The sequence below is a fragment of the Solea senegalensis genome, linkage group LG13 (genome assembly GCF_019176455.1).
Source record: "Solea senegalensis isolate Sse05_10M linkage group LG13, IFAPA_SoseM_1, whole genome shotgun sequence".
In the NCBI taxonomy this organism is placed as follows: Eukaryota; Metazoa; Chordata; class Actinopteri; order Pleuronectiformes; family Soleidae; genus Solea; species Solea senegalensis.
Window position 1 is genome coordinate 4,936,929 of NC_058033.1, and position 17,083 is coordinate 4,954,011.

The following is a 17,083-nucleotide window of genomic DNA, read 5'->3' on the forward strand; positions in this document are numbered from 1 at the left end:
TATTTATTTATTCAGGTTCAACTTAATATGTTTGCTGAACAATGTCAGTATTTATCTTCAGCTATTTTATATTAAAGAGGCATGTGGACATATGAATTACATCATGGGAGAACGTGCAAAGGGCTGAGCAATGAGTTGCTTTTCAAATTGGAATCAAAGTCTGAAACAATGCAAATTAGCAAATTATAAAGAGTGCAATTGAATCATTATATTTTTAATAGCTCTAAATTATACACCAGTATTAGGGAAAAATGTAATACGTAACCGCTAGAATTAATTACTGTGTCATTTTGAACCTAAGATTTACTTAAAGGCCAAGTAAGTAAAACTTAAGTAAACTTGTAAGTGTCAATTATCCTGAATATCTAATATATTGATTTCATCACCCTAGAATGAGTGTTTTATAATAATATCATATGCAGCTCTATTGAGGCCACCATGTTGGACCACCCTGTTTTTATAAAAGGTCAATTTATCATAATTATTTGTTTACTTTTGATGCTAATAGAAAGTTCAACGCAGGGATCTTCACATTCAACCTTTAATGATGATATTGCAAAATCAGGAAAAAAAATGACAAATGCACAGTTCACTCAAAACTAGTTCAGCTTTGTTAATAAATTGAGAACGATTGCGGTCGGTGGGGTGGTTGTGAAGGAGAACCCCTCTTCCTACAGGGCCGCCAAACTCTTGAGCGCACCCCTGGCTCGGGGCTGGAGTTTGGGGAGGAATCGCTGGACGTGTTGAGTCCAAACAGCAACAGCTGGAGGAGAGGAGGGCAGTGTCGCTCACCTTCCACCGCCTCAGTCTCTCCACTACTGTAACACAGCCGTTTGACACGAGACAGCCCCCTAGGTGTCTCACTTTCTCAGTGTTTGTGTGAAGCTGGAGCGCAGCACCCGGCTGCCCGTCTGCCTGCTGCTCGTCTGGCTGACTGACTGGCTGCGTTGACGTCAGCGCCCGTGATGATTTGCTAAGGCGAGAGAAGAAAGGAGTTAGTGCGTGTTGAGAGAGCGGGGTACTGCGAACTGCCTTACTATGCTGTAGCCCCAGACCTTCCCCTCTGCACTAGACGGAATCCGGAAAAAAAGAAAAACACACACACAACCACGGCGTGCAACTTAGGTGAGTACCAAAGCGGAGGAGAAACGCAGTTTCCCCGCGACAAGTGCCAAACCCGCTGCTCTGCACGCGTCTGCCACTGTTTTCTCTCTGTACTTTCATTCACCATGTGGATGTTTCCGTGCATCTGTTTGCTGTACGTGTCCGTGTATGTATGTATGTTTGTATGTAGTGTCTCTCTCGCTTGTCCCCGTTCAACCTCGCGCTGAAGTTAAACAGTAAACGCGACTTTGGCACGCACTTTGGGGATCTGCGCACCGGAGCGCGATGCGTGGAAACAAGTGTTTACCTGATTTCGCTGCAAGGTGTTGAAGTTTGCTTTTCCACGCGGCGGTGCTCGCCTGTTGTGGAGATGTTAAGGTTGGCGCAACCCCCCCATCTCCGCCTCTGTTTCTCCCTCTCTCCCCGTTTGGTTGTTAGTATTCTGGAGATCGCAGCCAGAGGACGTGAGGTCTGGCTGCTTCACCGGGAGCCAGACGGCACATTACGCCTCGCTCCATGTGACTTTCCCCCGGGAGAAATCGCGCTTGTTTTGGGTGTTTTAAGATTGAAATTACGCAATTTTATGACATGGGGCGCAGTTGCTCCTCTAACCCCGTCCTTGTGTCTCCAGACACACACACACCAGTGTGGCTCATTTAGCCGTGATGACATCATGATGAGGACCGGAGACATTGGTCTCTCCACATACACACTCGCGACAAAACACGACGCACGCACGGTCAGTGTAGTGTATACAGTGAGCCGCACGGCAAATTGAGTGACAGTGAAAGTGGATGTTTGATTGGTCGTCAATAATCGGGCTTGCAGTCGCACGCGCAGCAGCAGCAGCAGAAGCAGCAGCACTGTGAGGTGGGCAATGGCAAATTGATTTGTAATCGAGACTGTCTGATCTCTGTCTTTCTCCAACCACCTTTCACTTTTCCGCGTAATCCTTGCATCACCACTTTCCTCCTTAATTGTTAACGCACACGCGTCTGTGCAGAGAGAAATAAAAAAAAATCAAGCCCAGCCTCCGACAAAGTCCACCTGTGCGCTAATCAGCGGGGAGCTGCCGAGAATCCGCACATGTGTATTATTTAAAACACACACAAAACAAAAATCGCCTTGATCGCCTCCCTCTGAGACGCTGGTACCATTTTTTTTTTGGCTCGTGTTGTCAGTGCAGGTTCATGGTGTGGAATATTGAACGCTGTTTATTCTTGTTGTGGCTGGGTCGCCTCCTATAAGGCGCGCAATGGCAGACAAACTCGTGATCACATACATTATTGCCCTGCCTTTCTTTCTGCGCGGAGTCCAGCGCTAATGTGGTTACTGTCAGCGGTCCGTCTGCATTGTCCTCCAGGGAGGGGAAGGGGAAATCTCTGCCGGCTTAATGTACTTAATGTAGAGCGTGGTGTTTTGCATAATGCATAAACGCGGTGTATAATTTGTGTCTGGCTGCGGCGGCTCTGCCAATATTAACACTGTCTAGACGCACGCAGCACAATTGTCCCCGGAATATCAGCGAGCTGCAACAGCCGTGATAAAGTCTCCAAACAGCAACTTTACAGCGAGACCCACATGCAGAGAGAGCGCAACAAGCATTGATCATTGACGGGGGCCCATAAATCGTAGCTATTGGCTCACCTGTAATAAAGATAATGTCGGGTTTTTCTTTTCTTTTTTTTTTTTTTAAGAGATGACCTCTGTTGACTGAGAGGCTGGAGCTCAGTTAAATGAGAACCTGTGGTTTCATCATTACCTCTCTCTTGTATCGATCTGGTCTCAATGTGCCGAAAAGACAAACTGTCCATGCAGTGACCCAAAAGCAGACATGATTTATTTTTTTTTTCGCCCATTGCAAACAAACAAGACAAATATTTGTTTTTTCCGTGTGCAGGATCATGCGTAATTGCACGTTTTTTATGCGAGTTATTGATCATGTAGTTTTATGTTTAAGTCACATTCTACTTTGCAAGGCTGTTGGTATTTCCTCTTTTTTTTCCCTCTGTCTGTGCGTTTATTGTTCTCTGGCTGCATGGGAGGAAGGAAATGAGATGTCCAGAAACTTCTCTTTCTTCTCATTTGTTTGTTAATAAACCCCAAAGAAAATGTAAATAAAATCTAAGGAAAACAAGATATACTGACTACATCGAGGAGACAATTGACCATCAATGAGCTCACCCAGAATGTGGGTCAGTGGAGGCACTTGGCTCACATTCATTCATTCCTTCATTCATGCATTACGGCAAAGACTATGTATTAGATTAGAATGATGAACAGGCTGTTGTTTTTGTCTGGGTCACAGGTGCAGATGATCCAATTTATTTCCCTTGCAGCCGCAAAATACGTTGATTCATTTAGAGTACATTTTAGAGCCGAAAAGCATTTTAATTCAAGGCTTTTTGTCATTTCTGTACAGGTCAAAGTATGATGTAGATATGTGGCCGAGCAACACGTTGCCCACTGAAGTTGAATAATTGAGTTAACAGCTGTCACGGAGGCGATCATTCATGTGGGATTTTTCTTTTTTCCTTCGTCCAACATCAGTGACAGTGAGAGCAGAGCTGGGTGTTTGGTGCGGCAAGCGTTGTGACTGTGCTTGTGCCTCATCCTGCTTTCCTTTTCCTCCCATTTCTGGCCGCTGCTCTCTGCTCTCTCGTCTGTGATGGGAATACTGAGTAAGATGCTATTTAATTTCAGAAAGGCTGCTGACGGTCTTTGTGAGCCGAGCAGCAGCGAGAGAAAGAAAGAAAAGACACAATTCGCACTTGTTTAACCGGTGTACATCCCCATCAGATAGCCAAATAGAGATGTGTTTTTTTTAGCAGAACATATGTCAGATTGATTGGTATGCAGGGTGAGCCTGTTGGACGGCTCACAAATCCCAGAAATGTATAGTCGATACATTTGCACTGATTTTTAAGAACAATGCCACTGCACAGAGTGTTTACCGTCCCTGCAGGATATTTTGCAATTTGCGTTGCCGCTGATTTCGTGCTGTCCGTTTACCAAACACGTTTAAATGTTAAATCAACAAAAAATAATAGTGTTTTTATATTCAAAATGTGATTAACGGGTGCTCTGTGTATACTTGGTTTTACGGGGTGAATCATTTTGATTTCAGATGAGCACAACGTGCGCTTGCTGTTAAGTGAGAATTAATCCTGTTTTTTGTTTTTTTTTCTTCTTATTCTGTTTCCCCATCTAGGTTTTTCATCTTGTTCACAAAGAAAGCTACAAAAAACACTGCGGAGCGGGGAAGGTGAGCCTCATGAGTCGGCCTCGTGGATTGCAACGGCATCATGGATTTAACTAAAATGGGTATGATCCAGCTTCAGAACCCCAACCACCCCACTGCCCTGCTGCAGAAGGCCAACCAGATGCGCCTGGCGGGGACTCTGTGCGATGTGGTCATCATGGTAGACAGTCAGGAGTTCCATGCTCACCGGACTGTGCTGGCCTGCACCAGCAAAATGTTTGAGATCCTCTTCCATCGCAGCAGCCAGCATTACACCCTGGACTTTCTTTCACCAAAGACTTTTCAGCAGATCTTGGAGTATGCTTACACTGCCACGCTACAGGCCAAGGTGGAGGACTTGGATGATCTTCTGTATGCCGCAGAGATCCTGGAGATTGAGTACTTGGAAGAGCAATGTCTCAAGATCCTGGAAACCATCCAGTCCTCGGATGAGAACGACGTCGAGGTCAGTGTGAACGACGGCAGCACAGAGGAGGACGAGGAGCGCAAAGGCCACAATGGAGCCAAGAACTCTAAACACCATTCCATACCATATCTGTCAGGTAGCCAGCAAGTGTCCATGTCCGGCATGGTGGACCAGAGTCCCTCGGTGTCCACCTCCTTCAGTATGTCCACCCTGAGTCCCACCAAAGCTGCGGTGGACAGCCTGATGAGCATCGGTCAGTCTCTGCTTCAGCAGGGCTTCGGTGGCGAACACCTCATCCACGGCAACTCCCACCACTTGACCGAGATCAAGACTGAAATGATGCAAGTGGACATGAGCGGCAACGGCAACGACAGCCCCCAGAACATGGAGTCGAGTGCCTCCAGTAACGGAGAGCGCGGCGGGGAGGACAGGAACCGAGACGGGCCCGGAACTCCGACCAGGAGCAGCGTCATCACCAGTGCGCGCGAGCTGCATTACGTCCGCGACGAAGGCATGGGAGACCATCAAGCTGACGTCGGTCATATGGGGTTGGAGGCTATGGCTGGAATGACAGAGAAACACCTGGCCTCACTGTACGCCCTGCCTGTCAATCACAAATCAGATGCCATCATGTCCATGCCGGTGTCCATGGCCTCTGCTCTCCCCATGTCCCCAGCCCTGGCTATGTCTATGGACTTCAGTGCCTACGGGGGACTCCTGCCTCAGAGCTTCATCCAGAGAGAGTTCTTCAGCAAGCTCGGGGAGCTGGCGGTGGGCATGAAACCAGACGGCAGGAACCAGCACGAGCGCTGCAATGTGTGCGGTGCAGAACTTCCAGATAATGAAGCTGTGGAGCAGCACAGGTAAGACCAATTTTCCCTTTTTTTTTTTTTTTTTTAATGTAGCTGCTTCAAAATAGTTCTGACCTTGAAAGTTATGGCCTTTTTAGCACAGCTGCTTTTTATTTAATGAGCGACTCGGTTGACACAAGATTTCTCACGCTGGGATTCCTTTCTGTGAAAACTGAAGATGACAATCATTGTGTAAGTCACGGCCTCGGAAATGAAGACATTAGTCCCCTGATTTCTACGCATCGCGGGTTCTCGGTGATGTCAGGTGTTTTGTGTTTTTTAAAGTTATTCTTGCCTTTTGATTGTAAAAATCATTTTGAGCACATCGAATGACAAAGTGATCATGGCAAAAAAGTGAGCACTGTGAACTGGTTTGCAGACATTTCTTTTGCTATTTGTTGTTTCCCCTTTTGTTCATTAAAACTGAACGTGTGCGCCTTTGCACACTTTTTGTATCACTTTGATGGAAACAAACCTTAGTTCAGCTCAAGCCTTGCAGTCCGCCCCTCCCCCTTAATGACTTGCAGGCCTGCCCGAGGTGACCGTGGATGCAGTGCTGTTGTAAGATTGTCCGAGACACTTAGTCACACCTTACAAAATGTGGGTGGCAGCTATAACACACTTACCAAAGTGGTACCCCCTTATCCTGGAGCCACCTCTCCTCCCCTTTTCTAATAAGCGCACAAGGGGGAGGTCGGGGCTTATTAGCCTGATCATGGAGTAAGCAGTGGGCTCCAGCAATGAAATGAGTGCTGCAGTTAGTCTGAGGACAATGGAGTGGCAGTAAATGTGAACAGTAGTTAACTATTGCTTAAAGAAAAACAGATTTGGAAACCCGAAATAATTTAACCCGGCTTGCAAATTTCCCGTCGTATTTTATATGTCTTGTAAACGTAGCTCTTATCTCTGCATCTGTCAAGTGTTATCAGTCTCGTGGAATGTATTTGCCTGACTTCTTTGTGGATTTTGCACAGTCACAGTTTTTTTTTTTTTCCTCCCCCCTTTTCTCAGTTTTTGCCCTAAAGGCCGTCTCTTACCTTGAGAAGCGCCTTCTCACCTTGTAATGTTTGCCTAAATCAATAGGAATGCACAGTGGTTAAAGTTCACATGAGGATCTGAACCCGATCACCCACCCCTCCCTTGTGCTTTAGCCAGTATCTTGGTATGCATGGTTAAGAGCTGGACTGATTCAGTCCAAGCTACTTTGTTTCTAAATCTGTCTTGATGTTGAATTTGAAAAAAAGAAGACGAGAATATTCAGAATTGCTTTACTCTCCCAAGGACTTGATTTACACCTCATTCATGTGTTATAGTGTAGGGTGGGCAGTTACATCAGTCAGTTACTCTGCAGTTTTTATGGCGTGGAGATGACGAGTGCTCATTATTCATTGAATAAAAAAAAAAAGCTTTTCCGTATGACCGGACTCCATTAATCTTTTAAAAAGATCAGCAACTGTAGGAGTGAATTTTTGAGCTGCTTATAATGAATTCTCCCAAAGTGGGATTTTAACAACAGCTCTGCGATGCGTCTGTGTAAGACGCAGTGTTGTGGCGTCGCTGTGTTAAAGGACAGGCTCCACTTGTCTCTGCGTCTTCAGGAAAGTCTGGCGTGTGAAATGGTTGCCTGTGTTTCAAGAGGAATTTCATCAATTCGCTCAAGCTGGGAAATCTTGTATCAAAGGAGATTTCCAAAGTGTTTCATGCATTGATCTTCCCTCCTCGCCCCATGGCATACTAATGGGTTAATTTAGAGCGGTTGATACACTGACACAACGCTGTTTAATATTGTACGTGCTGTCCTGAAAGCCTCCTGACGTGTGGAAATCAAACATTGCATCATATGCCTGCCTGCTTTGCTTTCCGCACAGGTCTGCTGCTCTGAGATGCTTGATAATTCAGATGCTCTTTGTGTCCTCATAAATTCCACTATGGGTCATTTGATTGCACTCTCCTGTTTTGTTTAGTTTATTTTTTTTTCTTTCTTTCTGTATACAGCCTGTCAAGGTGCCGATTCTTTTGATGCGAATGCAAGATGTTTTATTTCAGGCGAGCGGAGTCGTGTTCCCTCCGACTAATTACACATCATTTCCCCACAGCCTCTGTGTCAGGGTCACCCACTGCCTCTGCAACAAACACATTAAAAAAACAAAAAAACTTGGCAGAGTTCACGTAGTGCACGCAGGTCAAGTCAAACACGAGCATAATTGTTTCCAGATGTGGTGCAGGTCATTGGTGTGAGGTGTCTGTGTGTGCGTGTGCGTCCAGAAAGTGCCCACTTCCTGTATAAATGCAGTCTTTGCTCCCTTTCATTCCTCCCTGCCCTGGATTATATCATAAAAAAAACACCCACCCAGAGTGAATACATTGTCCTTTGGCTCCACAAGTGGTCTTAAGGAGTCATCACTGGGGATAAAAGAAGCATACACTGATAAGCTGCATGTGCAAGCACAGAAAAGACGCCCCCCCTTGACTTGATTTAGGGGGGAATTGAACCACTTTTTTGTTCTAGAGCGGCACAATAAATCGCCAAACAATCACAATTTGGATATATCCAAATCAAAAGGTGCTGCAATTGTTTTGAAGACGACAAAATCGATCACAAAATAATTATTTGATCACAAAAAATAATATGTTGTTTTGATCGCGCCACCAAAAGACAACGACAGTTAGTATTTGAGAACTCTACCTCTTTTTAAAGTGACTTATTGAACATAATTGCATTTGCACATTTCCAAATGATTCACAGCCATATCTCGCAGAAACCCACTGCAGATGAAATGCATAAAACTAAGTAAGGGCCACACTTTATTGGTGCCTGAGGGTCAGTTTACTGAATCTAAGCCATACCCGTCTGACCACAACAACTTTCCCCTGCATCTCTCCTCCAGCAGCCTGCACCACCACTTCCCCACTGACAAACCTCAGATTTATTTCTGAAAGGAAGCCCCGGGTGAGCGTTGCTGCAGCTTCAGGGAGACGGGATTACAGCAATATTTTAGTAACCCTTGCACTGAGAAAATAATCAACACAGGAAAGGCCTGAGTGATTATTGGGAAAATAAATGCATGATGCGAGGGGCTAATTCTGCGGAGGCAAAAGGGAAGGGAGGAAAAAAAGAGAAGAAACCCTGCACTGCTTGGTATTCCAAACACAGCATCCAATTCACGGGAACTAGCCTTGGGTTTATCTCTTTCACTTAATCGTCCATTCTCATGCAAATGACTGACCCTCGCTGTAATGTACATCACATAAGTGAAAAAAGAGCCTATTTTAAAGGAGAGCTTTTCCAACATATAGCCGTTAAACATTACTGAAAACCATCAATGCTTTAACGCGGCCTTTTCATAGCACAGACAGGGTGTTTTTTTTGTTTTTTTTAAAGGGGTGAAGAGAGGGGGCGCGTGATGGAGACGAGTTGACGAATCGCTGCCTTTGCTCTCGGCTTTTGTTCTTGTTATTTTTTTGTTATTGATAAAAGTATTGGGGGGTTAGCGGGGAGAGTGGGAGGGGAGGGAAGTAATCGCCCCTGCATTAACCTCCACACGCGCACACACACCCTGTGTTCATTACTTTTCACACACATTCCCCTCTTCATCACCATCCTCATCAGCAGCAGCAGCAGCAGCAGCCAGCGCTTACTCTTCCATTTCCTCTTCTTTTGTGGCACAGGGGGGAACAGAGGGCGCTCCAATACCCTGGGCCCCAGGTGTTTAAACAGCGGGCCCAAGGCTCTTATCTGTGCATATCAGAGAGGGACAGATAACCCTTGGCACTCCTCCTCAGTAAACCAAGAGCAGATTGAGCCCAGATAGCGGCCCTTAGCGTTTGTTGCAGGTGATAACGATGTATGCACACACACACGCACACACACACACATGCATGCCTACCTTACACATCTCGCTGAGACCGGAGGAAGGAAGTCGCTTCCCTCCACGCTGACACTTGTGTGCTTTGGCCACTATCAACCATTAACCGCCGCTTCCTTACTATCTGTGCACTGACACCGTGTGTGGCAGGGTAGTTGAGTTTGAGTGGCCGCCGTGGTGGCAGCGAGTTTGACAGGTGGATTCAAATTCCTCATGAATATCGGCTCCGTCTCTGTTTCTCCTTAAAGCCGCAGTGCGTCATTTTGGTGATTCTTGGCGTTGCATTATTTGTCTGATGCGTCCTCCGTCTGAAAAGGGGCTCTGTCAAGCAATACTATCAGACCTGACCGACGGAGCATTTGTGTGTATACAGCTGCAGTGCAGGGATGAGTGGGGCCAGAGGAAGGAATCCCCTGAAACTGCTGACCGATTGTTTTTGGAGCAAAAGAATTCACTTCTCGATTGTATGTTTTCAGTCAGCAAACAGCGATCCGGTACGATAGGCTTAATCAGCATTGTCTGAACTCATTTGACAATGATTTGAATGTAACTGACATTTGTTTAAGTTTTGGAAGTTACGCACTCCAGTTTTAGTGTCACATGTGGCATGGAAGTGTGTCATTTAGCAGATGTCTGAAAAACTCCAAAACTGCAAAGTGATCTCTTTCTCACATCAAAGGGACTGCGAGGATTCGCTGTAGGGCCTTTTGCTGTGTAAGACATCTGTGCATTTTCACCGAAATCTGTCTATTAGCGTGATGAATTTGCATGTGCTCGGAAATCAAGATGTTCCCATTTTGATTTCTTGTGTGAGGAACAAACAGAATTTTGCGCACGTCTGTACTTTTCCTCTGCTCGACTTCATTCTTTGGCAGTTGAAACGATGGACAATTTTGTGTTTTCTCTGAGATTTTCCACCATTGTCCCTGAGGACGAAGTGCGTCACCTTTGCCCTGAAATAAAATAACACCGTCTAAGACTGAATCGGCACCAAACTTATGATCCCAACCTGTAACACTGCAAGCATTTTTAGCTTTGTGAAAGCAGCCCAACAACAAAGCATCTATTACATGGCAGTGGATTACCCTCTATTTGAAATCACTCAGTGAGCTAAGTCTTCCCGACTTGCACTCAGGGGTACAGTACATGTTGGTGTAATAATCCAATAGCACAAAAAGCCTCTCTCGACAACAGAAAACACCTCCCCAAGAAATACCCAAACCCCAGTTAGAAAGCAGAGGGCTTATTCAAGTCTGGCTGCCACATCGTCTGTCTTTTTATCCTCGCACAGGTGCTTTTCTTTGCCCTTATTGGAGGTGCGCTGTTTGTTTATGCCCCCGAGGAGCTGCCGCTTTGACCGGGCCCACAGAGATAGCCACGGCCGAGGCAGCTGCTGGCTGAAGCCCAATTATAGACAGGCTTTAAAAGGCTCTGGTTGAACCGTAAAGATTTACACCGCCATTGCTCTGATCTCAGATCTGGGCTCTGTCCTTACTGTCAGGATAGGGAGATGTATCGATTAAAGACTTAACACAGGAGGCTACATCATGTGGAATGCACTGCACACACACACACGCACGCACGCACAGATCGAGCATTTTATTGTCATGGCACTGACGTCACACTGCGTGTCACCTTCTTACAGCCATTGAGGCTGCTTTTGAAGGGATGGAGGGAAAGGGGGAGAAAAAATAGAGAATGGCAACACTACGAGAGGGAGCGAGAAGAATGGGGGGGTGACATCCAGGCAGTGGCTATGGCAATGGAAGGAGGTGATCTAATCAGCCAGCTGATTAGATCACCTCCCTCCCTGAGATAAGAGTAGAGGGAGGTGCTTGTGCAATAAAAGTTAGCAGCTTGACTCGGTGCGACCAGCTGCCTCTGTGTGGCTAACAGCGCTCGGCAGACATGGCCTTTACTGATGCGGTCTGGCAGGAGCTGCTTGAAACGAACACACTGAGGCCCCTATCTTTTGTCCCTGTGGGGGCCTTGTGGTCTGGAGGGAGGGATAAGGAAAACATACTGTACTGGAAATTAGCCTTGTATGTGTCCATGAGAGCGTGTGGGTTTTTTTTCTGCCTCTTTGTTTTGTGTTGTTTTGAGGGCGGCGAGGTGGGGAGGGGGGCTCAACAGGGAGTACTAATTACAGCCAGTTATCAGGTGACATGCAAATGTGTTATCGGCTTTAACTTCCTGATGCCTATCTCTTGTTTCTCCCAGAAGTTGCTCCAAGTGTTGGCAGAGGTTGTGCCGCTGTTTCTCGGTAAATGCAGAGTGTGTGAATTTCAGTGGGGAGTCTGCGGCTTAATAGGATTTTCTTCATTTTTCATTGGAATTAGCTGACCTTCATCCCTTGGCAAAGTTTTCTACTGTATTAAAGTACATGCATCATTGTCTGCTTTCCCATTAAAAAAGAGAAGCAAAAAAAAAAGTCAATAGTATTAGAATGATCTGGCCATAAAGCTGAGTAGGTTTTAGTTCTAGTTCATAGAGCCTTGCCTCTGTTCTCCTAGACCTGAACGCTCTGGGTTCTAATCCCATCGATATCCTATTAGCATCCCCTCTCTGGGTCCCCGCCACATGAAAGAAGATGTGTCGGTTCCCCCTCTCTGATTCTATCGCTCTGGCAGACCGTAGGGAGGACGGGCACAATGAGCAAATGTGCTGGAGCCAAAGGGCCAACCCAAGTGTGCTCACAAATGTCCTGTGTGTGTGTGTGTGTGTGCGTGTGAGAGTGTAAATAGCTGCCACCGCCACCTCAGAGGCCCCCTAGCCTCCCTGGGAAGTATCAAACCAGAGCCCTCCGCGGGCTTCCAGCGAGAGAGCTTCTAATTAGCCTCTTTGTTGCCACTTGAATGGTTTGCCAGAGATTGGCAAGGGGCCCCAATGGAGTGATACCAGCACGCTAAGAAGCTAGTCATAAAAATTACCAACCCATTCTCCCAACAGTCACCTGTCACAAAGGAGCTCTCTGGTACGAGTGAGGCCAGTGCAGCATCACGCAAGCTTTTAATCCACCTCTTCAGAGGCACAGGGGCCATGATTGCGCAACAGGTGGATGCCAATTGCAAGCTAGCTGTAAGCTGCTAATGCACAGTAAAATAAAAAATACAAAATTTGACAATAATTGCACAAACACTTGAAAAGTAAAAACTCAATCTTTATGTGTGTTTTTAAATGTCACACAAAATCTCCTGTTTTCGACAATTTGTTTATTGACTGCCTGTGTTTGAAGATTATCCTTGCGTGTGCTACCAGATTATCTGGTTTTCACAGGATGTGTTCAAACATGACCTGAAGCACCCTTTCACCTCTTAATTATACACTTTTCAGGATAAATATCATAATTGGAACTTCTAATTGGAATTAGCATGTTGCTCACTGCCCACTGGCACACCATTATTAATCAGTTATTGAAACGATTTGTTGTCGTTTGCATATTTATAATTTCTTATTGATGTAAATGTGCGCCGTGAACCTTTAACACGTCAGGGTTATGATTCAAAGGCTCGCTATTTTACTTCCAAGGATGAGCGCCATTGTGTTATCACCACAGCCGTCAGCGTGTTCAGGAACGCTCTCGGATCTTTACATGTGGCATCTGACATGCGGCCGGCTGAGCTCCGTGGCAGGGGTGCAATGAATGTCAAGGCGTCTCGAAGCTTTAGCGCTGACCGACACGTTTTAAGCTGCGCTGTAATCCAGGAGGGATCAGTTGGGTAAATCATGGCATAAAGCTTAAAACTATAATTGATTTATGTATTTGCTGACCGAAGACGCCCAGAGAGATTACCGGAGGGAGAGAGCTGATGATGGATAGGCCGGCCCTCCACAGGCTGCATACGAGGTGGGGGTTGAATTCAATTGAAAGGAGATTTGTTGGCAAGAGCGTCTGAAAGAATGTCTGTCTGAGAACAGTGCAAGTTGGAGAATAGATGCATGTGTGTTATTAAATCCACGCCTGTGCAAAATTATTTTCATTGAATTGAAACACAAGCTGATATTTTGTTTATTGATTTTTGCTCTGTGACGTTTTAATTATCCTGACACAAATTTAGTTCAAAATGTCCCGTTATGTATTTGTTCAGTATTTTCCACTGTGATAATGCAGTTTATCAAGATTCTTCCACCACCTCAGTAAATTAAAGCACTTTAATAACCTACAGTATCAAATAGAAATGTGATATTTTCCATAACTATTCTGCACAAACAACTCGGAAAGTAAAACTAAAAACATGAAGTCATACTTGGCTTGGATGTATTGCTTTATATCTTGAATAAAGATAACTTTTTTTTAGTGAAATCCTCCCCAAATATTTTCCGTGTTTATTATCAGTGACTTACTTTATTTAAAGTTAAAAAGAATATGAGAACCAGATGAAAGAAATCAATAAAATATACTTTGACTGAGCTCTGTGTTCGAGTGCTGTATTGCGATGCATAAGATTAGTGTCGTTCATCACATTACATTGAGTGGAATATGTCAGATTATGGCTTTATCAGTCCAACCTTAATTGGCCTCATAATTCCCAGATTGCCCCTGATGAGGTATTTGATCGTGCACATCATTTAATCGTTCAGTCAGTTTTGCTGCCATAATCACGCCATGAATTTCTCTCCCGACACATTATGAATCCTCTCTTTCTTGTTTACTGCCCGACTGTCAGGCATCTCCAAGGTCTCTCTTGACCGCTCCCAGATTGTTTTGTGTTTGTCTGTTTGTCCCTGGGCCCTGAAAGGCGAGAGTGGGATAGTAAAAGAAAAGGAGGAAGGGTGGAGAGAGGAGGGGGGTGGGGGGGGGGAAAAGCAAAAAAAAAGCCATTCCATTTCCTGGACTGATCATTGGAGCGGTGGGCTCTGACATGTCATGACTCAAACAGCATCATTTCTGCCACTCCTGTCTCGCCACTGACCTTACAAATGATGCTGTAGGCTGCCGCCATATGCCATTAAGCGCGGTGTAAAACAGGAGGGACTTTTTATCCTCCTCTTACTTGCAACAACACCCAGGCACCCTCTGCAGTTTCCACTCCCCGCTTTCATCTTTTGGAAAAGAAAAGTGCCGAATACAGCGGCGGTTTTCTCTCTGGTGGTTTTGTCCATATATGTATAGATGCTGCCCTTTTTCTCTCTTCCTCCCTCCCTCCCTGCTTGTGTTTTATTGCCTCCTGTGAGTGTTGGTCTGAGGAGAGAAGCTGGAGCTTCCCTTACAGGTGTTTGGGTGCTTATCGCCTACGTCTGTGCCCTTATCTTTGGCCCTCAGCTTCCTGCATCCTCTCTCTTGCATGCCTCAGAGTGGGGATATATTTCACTTAGCCTCTGACCCAAAACCTTCCTCTCTATCGCTCTCTCTCTCTCTCTCTCTCTCGCTCTCACCTTCCTTTGCTCTCGCTGCCTCTTCCACACACTCACATATAAACAGTGACTGTAAAGACATTTCATCATCGTCATCATCACTGAAATTGACTTTATTTTCTCCTCTCATCTTCATATTTCACCTCAGCGTTCTAAGATTCTGCAAGGATAAATAAACTGAGGCTGCTGCCATACCAGTTATTTGTTTTATTTCAATGTCATTTTGTAGAAGTGAAGGATTTAAATATCTACCGACAGATAGTGAATTTGAAAATTCTACATTCTAATACAAGGTGATGACTTAAGTGTTTCCTGTGTCTCTAAAGCACACAGATTAAGAAATAGAAAAAGTAAATGGCAACTGGTCCAATCAATTTTACTTATGTGGCCCAAATTCATACATCACCATTTTCTCCCTCGAAACACGTCGTGACTGTGTGAATTATAGAAGACGACTGCATGAAAAGTCACGATCAAATGACTTACATTGCAATTTCTTCCAGAAAATGGCTTCAGTAATTATCGAAATAAATTCTGACGAATCAATGAATCGACTGATCATTGCAGCACTGAATTATACACATTCCTGTATTTCCACTTAATCAACCGTTTTCGCTCTCGACAGAGGACAACTGTTGGCCGAGAGTGGAAATGTCTTTGGAGTGAGCTTTGATGGTGCTTGGAGCTGCGAGTTTGATCCAGCATTTTGTCAGAGTGATTGGTCTCAGGCTTTAGCTCCACCTCCGCATTCCCTCCATCCGTCCCCTGCTCCCAAGTCTCACACGGGGGACAAAGGCTAAAGTGTCTGTGGGATGGGGTTGTGATGCTGGTTTGGAGGGGGTTGACCCCCTCCGAGGACCTGACAGGGGCCCTTCTTTTTTTACCCTAATCCTCATTCTGAGTGGGCACAGAGGGGAAAGAGCCCACAGTCTAACACCCATGAGAGAGTCTATTGTGAGTGGTGGGCTCTGTTACAGTAGGGTGGATGCAGGGGTCTCAGGCCCAGATAAACTCCCGGGTCAGCCAGGCCCCTGTTATTTACAGTAGGCCCTTTCATTGGCCGAGTGAAACAGGAGCCTGTGGTGGAGGTGGAGGTGATGGTGGGGGCTCCAGGGGACGACCACTGTTTGTGCTCAGCCAGGCCTCCACTATAGGTCAAAGAGCATGGGGGTGGGGCTGCAGGGGTTACAGACCCGACTTTTGTCTCTGTGTTTGGGGGGTGGGGTTATTGCTTATATCGGGGGGGGTGGAAGGTTGGCTTCAGATAGAAAAAGCGGCAGTGATAACATCCACGTACACTTCTCTGTGATGTGACATCAATACAGGTTATTGTCAGGGTGGTGGAGCTGAAGACCAGTGTGACCGAAAATGTTATTATCACAATAAAAAATTTCAAATGAGTCGATAAAATCAAAAGTTGAATGAAACCAGATAATTGTTTTTTTTTCTTTGTGTAATTTACATAATAATAAAAACAGCAAACATACTTTTTTTAACAGAGGAAAAAAGGGAAATGTGTTTGTAAATGCAACAATATATCAATATATATTATAATTATTATTATTATAATAATAATAATAATAATATAATATAATTACGTTTATGCTGGAAATTATGCTGCAGGATCTGAAGGATATAATGATCCTAATATTTCTGACCAACATTGCAGTTTAAATTATTTCATGTATGTTTCTATGGTAATAAAAAAAATATAGGAAAAAAGTGTCAAATTAGACATCAACTTATTTAGTTGCTTGATATTAAGGTCCTTCATTTTTTTTTCATACCAGCAAGTTGGAAAACTTAAACTTGGATACTTTAATTCCTAACAAATTTACATCATTAGTGATTAACAAAATAAATCTGTCATGCCAATTATAGATTCTTGTAGTGTCATGTCTGGTTTTTCCGTATATTTAATGTCTGGAAAATGTTGGCGTGTACTGCAGCAGCAGATATTGCAAATTTGGCTTTAAAATAATTAAATATGAAAGTGTTCATCGGCTGTGACGTCAGGCTGGATGTGGATTCGATGCACTGACAGTGAGTTATTGTTGCTCGACTCCTTTCTGAAGCAACAAGACGATGCCTGAACTGCAGTTTTTCTCACTGTACAACAGTGATTTGTATTTCTGCTCTTCTCTCATTTTATTTATGAGGGGAAAACCTTGCAGTGGAAAAACAGCTGCACAGTGTCACTCTGTTATGCTGGAGTTTCTAGCAATAGAGGAATTCTGGA

General features: G+C 44.9%; 1 protein-coding gene across 2 annotated transcripts in view; it reads left to right on the forward strand.

Moving 5' to 3' along the window:
* The first annotated feature begins 966 nt into the window (after nt 1-966).
* zbtb16a (zinc finger and BTB domain containing 16a) overlaps nt 967-17,083 on the forward strand; it is a 133,959-nt gene continuing 117,842 nt past the window's right edge. Inside the window, exons 1-2 of one of the 2 annotated variants that reach the window (XM_044041795.1) lie at nt 967-1,125; nt 4,316-5,635. In XM_044041795.1, the coding sequence (XP_043897730.1) occupies nt 4,410-5,635 (1,226 nt within the window). In that variant the 5' untranslated portion in view covers nt 967-1,125; nt 4,316-4,409. Of the gene's footprint in view, nt 1,126-1,840; nt 1,975-4,315; nt 5,636-17,083 lie in introns of those variants that run through there. The other variant, XM_044041797.1, reaches the window with a different exon arrangement.